This window comes from Theobroma cacao, chromosome 3 (genome assembly GCF_000208745.1).
Source record: "Theobroma cacao cultivar B97-61/B2 chromosome 3, Criollo_cocoa_genome_V2, whole genome shotgun sequence".
Taxonomy (NCBI): Eukaryota; Viridiplantae; Streptophyta; class Magnoliopsida; order Malvales; family Malvaceae; genus Theobroma; species Theobroma cacao.
In genome coordinates this window covers 34,675,308-34,690,862 of record NC_030852.1, presented here as the reverse complement: position 1 = coordinate 34,690,862, position 15,555 = coordinate 34,675,308, and the positions used below count along the sequence as shown (strand labels likewise).

Below are 15,555 nucleotides of genomic sequence, written 5' to 3'. Positions count from 1 at the left end.
AATATGTTTTTCTATGTCGTTTTATATTTATGGTGATGAAATTAACAATAAAATAAAATAAAATAAATAAAAAGAGAATCTCTTACAGGCCAAAGCTTCTGCAACCTGCCACGTCCTTTCCGTGCCGTGTTGGAGTTCCTTTCACTTCCATTTCACCTGTTCTCAAGGCACATACCCGACCATTGGATTCTGTTTGGTTTGTATTCTCTGGTGTCGGTTCGGGGGAAAAAAAAAGAAAAGGAAAATTTTCATTCTATTTTTATTTCTGTTGGTGCTCTCTTGTTTGAGCTTATTTATTTGTTTAATTAGAAAATAAAAAGCACATTTATTCTAATATTCTCACCCTAAAAAAAAATTGTAATCCTTTTTTTTTAATCTTTTAAATTTTAATCGAGAAGACACGTGCATTGTGGATCCTTGATCTCTGACACTGACCATGAAATCCTTTTTCGGATCCTAAGACAAAGAAAGAAATACTCAAAATATATTCCATGTTGAAAGCTTAAATGCAAAGACAGCAAAGAGACATAGATCCTAACGCACGAGGGCTCCACGTGTTGTCTTAATTTCTACCATCTACTCCTTTAAAAAAACCAAAGAATGAAAGGCAAAACTCTTCTTATTATTAATGTATGTATATCGGTTTGGACCTAATTTGTACGTTCCGAAATTAATTCGAACAAGGATTGTACGGTTTGTATTAATTTATTTATTTTTTAACTAAGAGTAAAAATAATTAAATAAATTTTTAATTACAGTGTAAAATCTTCTTCTTCTTTTTTAAATTATCACCACGGTAATGTATTTATGAATACGACGACAATATAATAATTTTACTTCATTCAAAACCAAGATGTAGGCCTTGTTTTAGAATAGAGCCCAACCCAAAACCAAATCCTTAAGCACTGCAGCACACTCTTACACCAACCTTTAGTTCATTTGGGAGGCAGGTTCCGCACCACAAAACTAGATCGTTTGTCCAACCCAACCATCAATGCATTTCGAGTTGGCACACTTTTTTTGATTGTATATTAAGAAAAACGACAAACCTACATTTGTTTCATGTTGAAAATAAGCTCCAAGCTTTGGTTACAATAATTCATTCACTATAGTTAAAAGATATATTTAAAAAAAAAAGTTAAAAAGATATTATTATTCTCATTATAAGACTCTTTGACTTTTCTTCGTATTTAGAAGGTGTTTGGTACACTGTATGTGAGGTAGATTCCCTACATTTTAATTGGATGTACAATCACTTTATAGTATTTGATTTGACTAAAACATATGGTAAAATTATCCCATTGCAATGTGATTACAATAGACCAAAGGAATGTCATTCTCTTCAGCTACGAAGGGAAAAAGTAACTTTCTCTTTGTAAAGGGAAAGTCACTTTTTTTTTCCCAAATCATCCTATCCATAAGGCCATAGCCAACCCTTTTTTTTATTTTCTCTTCTTCTCTTAGCCACGGTGGGAACCCTAGCCGCTCACTCTAGCTTGTTTGATTCATTTTAATATGGATTGTCATTGATGTTTAATGGGAATCCTTCATTACAGATTATTTTCCCCATTTCTTTCTATTCTTCAACCCTCTTTTTTTTTTTTACTGTAAATCTTTCATCAATGAGCTTATTGTGTTTTTTTTTTCTCTTTTTTGTGTTTCTAATTTTTGTTTTTGGATTGATGACCCAATGCAGTAAGAAAATTTTGATTATTGTGTGTAGATTGATTGATTACCTTTTGGGTAACGATTTTGGAATATTATAATAGATTAAGGTATAAGAAAACAAACTCTTCATGTAATGAACCCAGAGTCAATGATTGCTCTATCGTTTTCTTTAATTCAAAACTTAATTTTTTTTAAAAAAAAAACAACTTTGAGAGAAGATAATTAACGAAATAGGAACTCATTTTAGCAATGTGAACCATCATCCATACATGGTAAATTCCAAACAAATTATGTCCTCCAAAATATATTTCTTTTTTTTATTTGTAAGAATGATTTCAAGCAATCAATTTTTTTTTTAAATATTGATTGTCAATTTTTGTTTATATAAAAGTAATTTTGTAAATTTATATTACATTACCAGTAAAATGTTTTCAAATCAAATATTATAATATGATCTTCCCAATAATTACATTCTCTATAATCATCGCTTTTCATATTATACCAAACACTGTAAAATTATTTGTCAGCAATCACATTATTAACAATTACATTCTTCGCAAAATATCAAACATTATCTTAAATTTCTGAATTTCTCATTTTCTTTTACAAAACATTACTAATCTTATCCTATATATATATAAAAGAAACATCATATTGCCAACTTTTCGTTGCAATGATTGACTTAAAATTAAATCATACCATCCAAAAAAAAAAAGAAAAAGGTTATTATTGAAACTTGAGAGACGACAAATTAAAATTTTTCTGATATCTAATTTACAATAGAGAAAATGTCCCTTCACAGGCTGAACAGCTCGTTTTGAAACAACCGTGGCTAATCTTTGGTAGTTATACTTACAATTTGGTTACTGTAATATTTGCTTATAAGTAAAAGAAAAGGAATAGAATTTTTATTTATCAAACCTCCTAATCTTTTTATCTCGCTAAGACAATCAACCTTGTCTATATTCACACACGATTTTGTTTGGAAGAGCTTCAGGGGCGGAGCGTCCCTTTGTAATGGCCTCCCCAAAATTTTTGAAATTTTTTATATATTATATAATTTTAATAAATTTTAAAATAATATTTTTTTTAAAAAATTAATATAATTAATAATAATAAAATGATCTTACAAACTCTATTTAATTTTACTCAAATTTTTAAATTTTTTTAAATTTTTTAAGTTTCTCCACCCATTTTTTTTTCTTTTCTGTTATTGTATTATGAAATTATAAAGAGGTAAAGTTTTTATTTAATTTTTTCTATTTATATTACTATTATTGTTTATATTTATTATTATTTTTTTAATTATATTCTATTTGTTCATATGTTTTAAGTTTCTATAGATTTTTTGTTTTAAATTTCTACGAATCATCAACCACATTCTTTTTTTTTATTATATAAGTTATATCTCCTACTTATCATGATTTTTTTTATTATGTGGATTTTATTTTTAATGATTTTAAAAATTAAAAAATTAATTATTATATATGTAATTCTCAAATATAAGTTCAAGTGTTGCATTATTGGTTGTTGTTTAAAATTTCACTAATATATTTTTTTTTTATTAATCCTAATTATATAAGAAAAAATTATCTTGAGTATATGTTTTTAATGTGCTTTACGTTTTATATTTAGTTAAAAGGAAATTATCTTGAGTATAAGAAAAAATATTAATTATGTATATCATATTTAACTATTTATATTTTATACATTATAGTTTAATATTTAGTATTATAAACTTAAATATAATAAAATAAGAATATTAGATGTTGACTTATATTAATTTTTAGTCGTTTATATCGATAAAGACAAGATTTCGAAACAAAATAAATGATAAGTTTTTTACAAATAATTTAATTATTTATATTTAAAAAGATATTATCATCGTCGAACAAAACTTTCCTATAATGTTATTATAAATTTTATTTTTATTTTTTTATTTACATGTTATATAAAATTATTATTTATTTTAAATCTGTTGATTATTAATGGTTAAGTTTAATATATTAATTTTAAAAAAATTTAACTTTTATTTTTCTTAGCCTTTGGCCCTCCCAATAAAAATTGGTTAGCTTCGCCCCTGAAGAGCTTGTTGGTCCGAGGGACGGAGGAGGCTTGGTTAGCCCCGAGATAGTTATGGGTTCAAAGACGAGAGTTAAACGAGGATATATAGTTCATAGAGGTCGGGGCTCATTCAAGACTTACTGGAACTATAACTTAAAGTAGGAATTATGTTTTGTTATGAATTCACATTTATATTCTAAAAGATTTACTAAGTGAAGAAAAATTTTTATTTATAAATTCAAGATTTATCTCATTGTTTATTAATAAGTGATTCGTCATATTTTTATGTCAGTGATGAATTGAGTAGATTTTGATGCCACTTATCACGAGTTTATATTTTTTATTCAAAAAACATAACTATTAAGTAAAAAAAGATTCTTATTTATAAGCCAAAAACACATTTATTTCTGAGATTCACGACACTTTAATTTTGACCTATTGATATAGGAACAAAGATAGAATATTCACACCTAATTATTAAATTGTAACTCTTTAATTTTTTTTAATTAAAACAAAATTGATGTAAAATTATTATCTCAAAGTCAATGCATAAACCTTAATAATTAATTACATGAAGGAATTCTATTTCAGCATATCTCTCCCATAATCTGTTGTTCATAACTTATTAAGAAGAAAAAACTAATAGCAAAAAAATTAAGGACTTAGAAAAATGAGTAAATATTACAATAAACAGGGTGTTGAAATCATCTCTCATGCTAAGCTTATTCACAAGCATCGTTTTTAAAAATTAATTAAAAAAATATAATCTAACTATAATCACGCTTAGTAGAAGTTGATACGATTGGGAATCGCTTACGTATGGCCTCCCCCAGCAACGGAATCCCTGTTTTAGTCATATAACTCTCTTAATTTATTCATTCATCGTGCTTACCTATAAAATAAGAATAAGAATACTTATAAAGAGTTGGGATATATTTTTTTAAAGATAACATTTATGATGAACGAGGATGTGTCTAGTCGTGGCAGAGCCATCGATTTGAATAGGTTTAATAAATACTACTGATTGGAATCAATCTCTAATCAAATCAATTGCATATTTGTGTCTTTTAATAAATACTATATAGTAAAATCATATGTCACAACATGCGTCTCTCTTTGAAATTTGAAGATTCCAAGCGAATTAGTTGCTCACTCTTGAAACTTCAATAAATTATTAGTAATTTTTAAGGTTACAACGAGCCTCCTTTTTTTAACAGAAAACAATTAATGGTCTACTCAATTATTTGTATCACATAAGGAATTGTTTTAGCTTTTTTGATTGAAATCTTACTTATTCTCGGCCGGCTTAAAAGTTTTGTCATACATAATATACATATTTATTTCCGAGCAATCGTTGAGGCCCACATATGATATGTCTATGTATTTTTCAATTGTTTCGTGACACTAAATCATATATACTATTATTAGTATTTATGCTCTTCATCTTTAAAAAAAAATTATATTCTTTATTTTTGTATTTTCACATTTTACAATTGCCAATTTGCATTCATTGTCAAAATAATACTAACTGGTATGCAGTCAAAGTTTGTCACCCCCAGTATTAGTGCATTTCTTGATGTACATTATTTAAAGAGTTATGTCACGGGCCATTCAATCAATTGTTAATTAATTAAGTGCTCTAATGTCTTGTGGAGAAGTAATAGTACAACACGGCAACAACTTAATTAAATTAAATATGGGGGTTTATTCTTATTGAATCATCTGCTTTAGGTAAACCAACATTTCTAAATCTGGATGAGATCCTAATTTACTAATGAATTATGTCAGCTCATTTTTAGCCAAACCATTGAAACTTGTTAACTTGAAAGAAGATAATAATATGTATTCAAAACTATAACTACCATTTTAAAATCTTCCATTCTTGAAAAATTCCCACGTGCAGCTTATTGATTGGATATAAACCGATTTAGATTGTAAACAAAATTTTAATTTGATGCAATTTTTTGTGTATGGTTGTGTACCTAATTATTGATGAATCACAACTTACTGATCAATCAAGTCCTTATTATTAAATGTAATTTCATGTCATACGATATTGACTCCATTATAACGAGTCAACATATCAAATTAATCTCATGTGGTATAAGACAAACGAAAAGTGTCATTTAGATTAACATAGTTAGTTAGCTATTAATAATAAAAATTTATATAAATTTAAAAAAAAATAAAGAGTTATATAATCTAAAATAAAAAATACATGAATTTTATTAAATATAATAAAATAGTAAAATTTTATTTAAATAATTCAGAAGCTTTTTAAAATATTATATCTACATCAAATAACTATACATATACAGAATCTTCAGACTAGGAATCTAAACATTAGCTTGTATTCAATAAGAATTAATTTAACTTTTTTTGGTCAAGCAAAAAGCGAAAATGAAAAATAAGATACCAAGTCAACCAAAACTTATTCTCTTAACAAATCATCGTATAGCAGAATTTCAGGCGGCCTTGGTGATTCGTGCTTGATTAGTAATTCGAATATTCACTTTCGGATCCAGTGATCATGTTATATTAATCTATTAATTAATTACATAATTTATTAAAGGACAAAGATACCCTTATACATAGTTTTTTTTTTGTAACCTTTACAGGGCTGCAATTGTACAGCGACTTCATTGCAGAGCTTGCCAAATATTTTCCAATCACTTATCCGTATGGGGGGGTGGGGGTTGACTCTATCAAATGCTGATCCATCTAAGGTTTGTTAATAAAAACTAAACGTAATTTTCATTAAGTTCTCAAACAAAAACGAACTATGTATTAAAATTTTATTACTTTGACATGGATCCTACGTAAGTTTTGGGCTATCAAATCAATGATATAACTGATTTTGCTGCCAGCTTTTGGTTTCGACTAGCAATGAGTTTTTTTGTTTACGCTGTTGTTCTTCTGATGATGTTGCCAATACTTTTTAGTGCAGCTGAACCATGTATTTCCTTCTCTCTCTTTTTTTAATCAAGCTGATTTTAATGCCAATGAGAGTCTTAGGCAATTATAATTCGAGATTTTCTTTGACATATCGATAGTATAAAATTCATTTAAAAAAAAAATAATATAAAGTTATTTTTATTGAAAGAATTTAAGAAAAAAATAGCACTTTTATGAAAAACTTTATCTGAAATATTTAACCAACCATTTAAATTCAAACCTCTTTATATATATATATATATATAAATATATATTATGCATTAATTAAGGAATTGTTGCAGATGAGGGTAAGTTAGGGGAGAAAATAGAATTCAAATCTCCTTTTTAATGATTATAAAAAAAATCATTACGTAATATGTTTAAGGTTTGCGACTAAAGAATGTGAAATATCCTTTTCCACCCCATTGAAGACGGTGGTATTTCATTTTTTAATTAAACTTGTTTTAAAAGTCAGCGGGAGATTCAATTTTGGACCAAGTCAATATTGGTATTTTATTAAAAAAATTCTCCCTCCTTTTCCATGTCATGCAAATGTTGCCCGGAAACCTGTGAATGACACAAAGATTCATCACATGATGCAAGCAGTACAGAACCAGTACCACAAGAGGTTCCCATTCAAACTTTTAGAGTTGAAATCGTTCCCAATTTGACAATAACTTGCGTGACACAAGTTATCTACAAGTAGTTTAGTTTCAAAGAATATCCATTTATGATACTGATCAAGTTTAGATTTCGTACTGATAACGTGTTGGCATGGCGATGATTTTTGAAACAGGTCAATACAAATTGCCGTAAAGCTAATTTTTAATATTTGTTAATTGTTCATGCTTGGCACTAATAAAAATTGCAATAATTCAACATGTATGTCACTTTCATAGTTAATTAATAATTTCAATATATAAGTCTTTGTAATTAACCTTAGCTTGTCCAAAGGAATAATTGGAATCCATGAGAGTACATATGATGTGATTTATGTATCGTATATTTCCTTGCCGAGAAGCGCATAAACAAGAAGGGCATCTGATCTGAAATAGTTTGCACGAAAATGCTAGTGATATACACATAGAGGAATCCGACACATTTATTCTCTTCCTTCCACATAAATGCTTTACTTGCGGAGAAACAATCATTTTGAAGTCATATAACATAAATAAAATATTTTTTATTTTTTTATATAATTGAAGAAGGAAGATTCGAACTTTGCTTTTTTAAATAAGGAAATAATGTACCAATCAATGAGTCAAATGCTCGAGTACAAATAAAATATTTCTTATTTGATACTTACTATTTATGATACTCTAGATATAGCTAGGAGCCTAGGAGCAATAAAATTCAAAGATGGAGCATAGAAAAATGAGAATAATTTATAACTTAAATTAATTGGAAAGTTAGCAAGGCACAACATCAATCCCACAAGTTAACATGTTTATCACATTCTAATTACTATTTATGTTCCCTTAGTTTAGATTATGTTATAATCTATGTTCAAGAACCATCAACTATTTTTTGTTTGTTTGTTTTCTTTTTTTTTTTGTGAATAATATTTAAAAAAATTCAAATAAATACTTACATATTCTTCTATTATATTCAATAATATTTTTATATTTTTATTTTAAATCAAATAGATTCTTGTAATTAACGGTTAACTAATGTTACTAATCATTTTATACTATGTAATACTAACGTGATATGTTAACATATCATAGTGAATAACGTGACATACTAACATGTTATAATAGATGATGTAATATAATAATGTGACAAAATGACATAGTCACGTGGTATTTTTATCTTACATATTAACATCACATAAGCGTCACGTGGATAGTCATAAATATTTATATGATCAAAAATAAAAATATATAAACTTAATTAAATGCAATAAGAGAATAAAAAATTATTTCAATATTTTTAAATAATTTAAAAACTTTTTAAAACATCATTTTTTTTTATCTCCTTGTAGCATTAAAGAGTTCAATGAAGGTTGCCTATTTACGTTCTAGATTCATAAATCGTGATAGGATTAACTTCCTTCAAAACTACAAACTCGTTACAGTTGCATGGAAATTCTCTCTTTATTACAATTCGTTACCCAAAAAGGCACTAAAGAAAGCACATTTTAATATATCTTAAGCTATGATTAAGTAAGGGTAGTTTTGTCATGAAAAAAGAAATTGCAATAACCATAGTGGGAACTAGGAAGTTGGTGTCATCTGGGGCAAAACCGGAAGCTGAATCATTACGCGGGGTCTATAAATGAAAGGTTTTCGCCTACCTGCCTGCCACACGCCAATGCGCTATTCTCTTCTTCTTCATTTCTTCTGATTATAAACAGAGATTCTCTGATAAATATGAAGAGAAAACGAATGTGATTAGTTAAACTCACCAGATTCATTCGGTGCAGATTCAGGTGACTCTTTCTCTCTCTCTCTCTCTCCTTCTCCTGCTCTTCTCATTTTCTCAAGTCTGTTCGGTGATTAAGAAAACATAACGAAAACAGAACGTCTCATTTTCTTTTCCTTAGTTTTGAGAAAATGAGATTCGTATTAATTTAAGATCTTGTTTGGTTGTTAAATTACGTTTAGTGGTTGAGATTGTAAATTAGAGGCGAGTTTGGGGGCATTACTGTCTTTGGGAGCACATGGCAAATGCAGGCTGCTACCGTTGCTTGGACGAGGCAACGCGGAAAGCGCAGAGCCTCCTGCTCCTAGTCTGTTTAGTTAGAACGTTCAACCACGTGGAAAGGACACTTGTGCCCCTGCTCATGTCCTAAATAATAATTCTTTCAATTTCTTTTTTAAACTTATTTTTTGATACATATCATAAGGAAAATTGCTTTAAGCCTTAACCTAATTCCCAAAATATTTAGTAACAGTTCTTAAGACTAAGCTTGAGTTAATTAATATTCTATACCCTTTTTGCTTGATTTTAGTAAATCTCTTCCATTTATGGTTTATTATAAATTGGATTACTGTAATATCAATACGTTGGTAAGAAATATCTGTGATTTATTCAAATAAGAGGTTGGCATGTATAAGATTTGTTTTTTTGTATTATTTTTTACTTTTTTTAATATGTGGATGCAAGGGAGAATTAATGCGGAGATTTTTATTTTTAGATTATATGTCATGTTAGGTTTACATGATTTATCATTATTTAATTTATTTATCATATGGTTCCCATATGTCGGGAAGCTCTATGGTCCCATGGAGAGCTGATCATGGCTGAATTTTAAAGGATTTTTCACGTTTTATTTATTTTTCCCAAGTCTTACTGTATACTTTCTTATAATTTTTATTACACCTGGCATTCTTGATATTATATTTTAGTTGTTAAATATATGAAACCTTTAAGATGGAATACTTAAGCCTTAAGGCTCAAATAAATTATATTTTGGACTTCTGATTTTATTGATAATTGGATAATACTAGAATTAGGAATTATACTGCTAGTACTAGATTAGAATTAGGAAACAAACCATAAATTAAAATTAGAAGACCTTATTATCAATCAAAATTTAATTTTGTAAACAAATATATATTCGACATAAGTAGGAATTACCAAAAATTAGATGCTGAGACAAAAATAAGGGAACAAAGCTGGCAAATTGGGATACCATAATTGGATTTTGAGTATGACGAGGAAAGTTAGAATTAGGAAAGCAAGCCAGATAAAATTGACTAGACAAACTTTTTCTGGATGGAGAAAAAGTATCATGTCCCACCATTTATCAAAAAAGAAAAAAGCACCTCTCCCAGTACCAGACTTGAAAAGCTCAACCCAAGTTTGATCTTGCTGGTCCTATTATTTACTGTAAAACATCTGCAACGCTTAATGATTGTAATTATTTTCTTTGTGATTTACTTGCTTTCCGTTCTGTGGATGCAGGTATTGAAATTAGAATCAGCAAATTCGTTTTGTGATAGCAGTGGTGGTTGTACTGGTGCAATATGGCCACGAATGCCACAACTGCAAGTCATTGCCCTTCTCCCATGAAGGCTACGTCTAACGGGTTGTTCCAGGGTGATAATCCTCTGGATTATGCACTCCCTCTCGCAATCCTTCAGATATGCCTTGTGGTTGCCCTCACACGCATCCTTGCTTTTCTTCTTAGGCCTTTACGACAGCCTCGTGTCATCGCCGAGATTGTTGTAAGTTCCTCTCTTCGTATGCATACTCTGAATTTCTTGAACAGTCAGTGCTGCAATTTTTTGATTCCATATATAGTCTCTTTTGGACAGAGACGCTTAAGTAGTGGGGAGAATGACTATTCAATTTTTTTTTCCCACTTTCTTTGCAGGGAGGAATATTGCTTGGCCCATCAGCTCTGGGTAGAAACGAAAAGTATTTGAATGCAATCTTTCCGTCCAGAAGCCTCACAGTGTTGGATACTTTGGCAAATCTTGGTCTCCTCTTCTTTCTGTTTCTTGTTGGCCTAGAGTTGGATCCAAAATCACTCCGCCGCACTGGAAAGAAAGCTCTATGTATAGCCCTTGCAGGGATTAGCGTTCCTTTTGCGTTAGGAATAGGAACATCGTTTGCCCTCCATGCAACTATCTCAAAGGGTGTAGATGAAGCTCCATTTCTTGTCTTCATGGGGGTTGCTCTTTCCATTACTGCCTTCCCTGTCTTAGCCCGTATTTTGGCTGAACTAAAGCTTTTGACTACAGATATTGGCCGAATGGCAATGTCAGCGGCAGCTGTGAATGATGTGGCTGCATGGATTCTGCTAGCTCTTGCCATCGCCCTATCAGGAACTGGCCATTCTCCCTTAGTATCATTATGGGTTTTCTTGTGTGGTTCTGGTTTTGTCCTTTGCTGCATATTCATTGTCCCTCCTATATTTAAATGGATGGCACAGCGTTGCCCTGAGGGTGAACCAGTGGAAGAGCTGTACATATGTGCTACTTTGGCTGCTGTTTTGGCAGCTGGTTTTGTTACTGATTCTATTGGAATTCATGCCCTCTTTGGTGCCTTTGTGATTGGAGTTCTTGTCCCCAAGGAAGGGCCATTTGCTGGTGCCCTTGTGGAAAAAGTTGAAGATCTTGTATCTGGCCTTTTCCTTCCTCTGTATTTTGTCTCCAGTGGCTTGAAGACAAATGTAGCCACGATTCGAGGGGCTCAGTCTTGGGGTCTCCTCGTTCTTGTGATCATTACAGCATGTCTTGGAAAGATAGTTGGCACTGTATCCGTTTCCCTTATGTGCAAGGTGCCTTTTCAGGAGGCTGCAGCTCTTGGCTTCCTCATGAATACTAAAGGCTTGGTAGAGCTCATTGTTCTAAACATTGGTAAAGACAGGAAGGTAAAACTTACTTTTTGGCTGTTGGATTGGTCTTAAGGCCTTGTACAGTTATACATTCTTTCCGTTTATATATTATACTTGATCAATCACCGTTTCCAATTGATATTGCAGGTATTGAATGATCAAACATTTGCAATCATGGTTTTGATGGCAATCTTTACCACTTTTATAACTACTCCTCTTGTGATGGCGGTGTATAAGCCGGCTAAAAGAATGAGTAAACGTGATCACAAATACAGGACAATCGAGAGGAAAGACACTAATACTCAGCTTCGAATATTGGCCTGCTTCCACAGTACAAGAAACATCCCCTCTATGATAAATCTCATTGAGGCTTCACGCGGAACTGAGAAAAAGGAAGGACTATGTGTCTATGCAATGCACCTCATGGAACTCTCAGAAAGGCCGTCTGCGATACTTATGGTCCACAAGGCTAGAAAGAATGGGCTACCTTTCTGGAATAAGGGGAAGCAATCAAATAGTGATCAAGTTGTTGTTGCTTTTGAGACTTTCAGGCAGCTAAGCAGAGTGTCTGTCCGCCCAATGACGGCAATCTCAGCAATGTCTGGCATGCACGAGGATATCTGCACTAGTGCTGAAAGAAAAAGGGCAGCCATGATAATTCTCCCGTTTCATAGGCACCAGAGGTTGGATGGGTCATTGGAGACAACTCGAACCGAGTTCCATTCGGTCAATAAGCAAGTTCTCGCGGAAGCACCATGCTCAGTGGGGATCTTAGTTGATCGCGGTCTTGGTGGAACTACCCATATATCTGCAAGCAATGTTTCTTCCATCACAACGGTCTTGTTCTTTGGGGGACATGATGATCGTGAAGCCCTTACTTATGGTGCACGTATGGCCGAGCACCCTGGCATCAGTCTAACCGTTATTCGCTTCTTACCAGGCCCTGAGATTTCAGGCGATGAGATCGTCCGAACTGATATAAACACAATCTCCAATGCTTCTGAAGGGTCAACTGATGAACGGGCTCTGATTGAATTTAAGAAGAAAATCTCAAATGACAGCACAATAAGTTATGAAGAAAGAGTAGTGCAAAATTCAACGGAAACGATCGAAGTAATTCGAGAATTCAGCCGATGCAATCTTTTCCTGGTCGGTCGAATGCCTGAGAGTCAGGTTGCAGCCACATTGAATGCCAAGAGCGACTGCCCTGAACTAGGGCCAGTAGGCACCCTGTTGACTTCCCCTGAATTCTCAACTTCAGCATCTGTTTTGGTGGTGCAACAGTTTACGAAGCACTCACCTCCTCCTTCAGTAACTTCTACGAAGGTTGCAGAGACGCCCGATCCGGATATAGAAAGTGCATGATCAACTTTGCTCTGCCTTGGATAGTTGGATGTACAGCATCATGATCAGATTACAACCATGATTCTGAAAATTAAATATATTAATTATTAAAAATCAGCATTATACCCTTATGATGATTAATGCAATTATGTTGTAGTACTAATTAATTAATAACAAGGACCATTATAACTATGATATAATAACACAAAATAAGCATTATACCCGTAATTAATATTTTTATATAAGAATATTATAAAAAAATAAAATAAAATTGAGAGAAATTCATGTATCATGATGCTTAAATTTGAAACTTAAAAATTATAACGTCTGGTTGATGGCATTAATTAATTTCAACCAATACTTTTCGTTAAATAAAGTAGATAAGAAAGTTATTCCAACCTTTCATAATTTTCCATTTAGTTTCTCCACACGCCCCATCGTCCTGCTGTCTGATTAAACCGTCTATTGATTTGTTTTCAAAAATAAGTCCACTGATTGCTATTTTTGTTGTTTTGCAAAATGAAAGAAACTTTTTTTCATTGCCCAATTCATCAATGGCCGCACATATCTTATCGAATAGTATCAGTTCCCTTTTACATAATTTTACATCCCATCAGAAAAGAAGAAGGTAGAATTCTAGAAAGATTGATTTCTAAAGCTTAAAGATGTAATTGAAAAAGAAAAATGAACCATTTTAGATTAAATTGATGTCTTGACATGCATCACATGATGAGACATGTCTACAATGCATGCACCGACACCGTTTCATGTTCACGGGAGAGTTTGACATGTCAATTTTTCCATACGATTTTGGAGGGAGGAAATTGTGCTTGGCCTTCGGCTCTGGGAAAGGATACAGCATCTGAATGCAATCTTCTCATCTAGAAGCTGGCGTCCAGTGTGTGTTGGGTGCTTTTAGCATGTCCGGGTCTTCTTTTCTTTCTGTACCCTTGTAGGCCTAGAGTTGATGCCGACGATGACTCCAACCCTTGAGCCATATTGTCAACTGATGAGCAGTTCCTGTAGTGGAACAAAAGTTCAACTGACAAGTACCTTCTCAATTATGAAGAAATGCAGCAGAAAATGCCACTAAGTCAGGTTAGTGCAAAATCGTACACCAGGGTCCGGGAATGACTGAACTCGAACTAGGGCTAGTGCCTAGTAGGCAATTTACCTGTTTGACATCCCCTAATTAATCTTTGTTGCTTTCTTCTGTCGGCTTTAAATGCACAGCTCATTTAATACTGATATTGAATCCAAGTTTCTTTCCCATAGATCAGATTCTGGGAATTCTTTATATATTTTAAGTGCCTAGGTTTAGGCCTGAGAATCACGTTTGGCCGACAGTCAAACAAGTCCATGCATGGTTATAACCGATATATATATATACCATGAAGTTGACCTCTCTCTTTCATAATGCATACTTCATTCATTAAGAAACGAAGTCGATATACTGGACAATAAGTCAATAACAATAAACACCTAGCCAATGACTATCCTGCTTTTAATCCTTCCCATTTCATGGAATGTTTCTGGCCGTAAACATCAATAATTTTCTTTTTGAAGTGTTTTTTTTTTATTTTAATATCGTTAGTAATTGTCTCTTCTAGCTGGAATTCTACAAACAGGAGACGCGTTGATCAAACCCATACTTGATGTACGATCATTTCCGACTAGGAAAAAGATCAAACCCTTATCATGTCGGCTATCCGAATGTCATCTAAAGCTAGTGCTCCATTTCTGATATCTCAATGCTGCCAAAACCCAAAAGTACATTGAATATCAGCAGCAGGGAGAGAGTTAGTCAAACCCCAAAGGCCCAACCCCTCCACCCACTATATGGATATGACGTTTAAGATCATGGGTGCTGCCATTTGTATAATTATGCTCAAGGCTAAAGAACTTCGTTAGTGATAATAGATTTTGCATCTGGCTAGTTTGATATGGTGTAATGGTGTTTGATTATTTACTCTCAGCTAATTATTAAAGCAGCCAAAAGTCCCACTAGTGGCAACTGACAAGAATCCTTTCTCTTTAGAAAAGCAATTTAAGGAATCAAACATGCTAGGGGAATGCAGCTTTAGTCTAACTTCTTAAACAAAAATATATTGCCACCTTTGCCACCACATCGGAAAGGTTATCGTGGTCATCCCAACAACCGAAATATGGGACCTACCGTCTGCTGTCACTGTCGTTTTAGTCATTCATTAAGCACTTTGTTTATTAGGTGCTAAACTTCCACTTAATTACTTTATTAG

General features: G+C 32.1%; 1 protein-coding gene across 2 annotated transcripts; it reads left to right on the top strand.

Annotated features, from left to right (window-relative positions):
- Positions 8,967 to 13,460, top strand: LOC18606628 (cation/H(+) antiporter 18). Of its 2 annotated transcripts, XM_018118442.1 has the most exons (4): positions 8,967 to 9,097; positions 10,576 to 10,838; positions 10,988 to 11,989; positions 12,101 to 13,460. In XM_018118442.1, exons 2-4 carry the CDS (start codon positions 10,638 to 10,640, stop codon positions 13,316 to 13,318), a joined length of 2,421 nt encoding a protein of 806 aa, XP_017973931.1. In that variant the 5' UTR covers positions 8,967 to 9,097; positions 10,576 to 10,637; the 3' UTR covers positions 13,319 to 13,460. The 2 variants fall into 2 exon arrangements, with proteins under 2 accessions (XP_017973931.1, XP_017973932.1); XM_018118443.1 differs by lacking the exon at positions 8,967 to 9,097 and having other exon boundaries at positions 10,446 to 10,838.

Coding starts and splice junctions, on each gene's coding strand:
- LOC18606628 (XM_018118442.1), top strand. CDS start 10,638: ATGGCCACGAATGCCACAACTGCAAGTCATTGCCCTTCTCCCATGAAG. Junction 10,839..10,987: donor GTGTCATCGCCGAGATTGTT/GTAAGTTCCTCT, acceptor CTTTCTTTGCAG/GGAGGAATATTGCTTGGCCC. Junction 11,990..12,100: donor ACATTGGTAAAGACAGGAAG/GTAAAACTTACT, acceptor TTGATATTGCAG/GTATTGAATGATCAAACATT.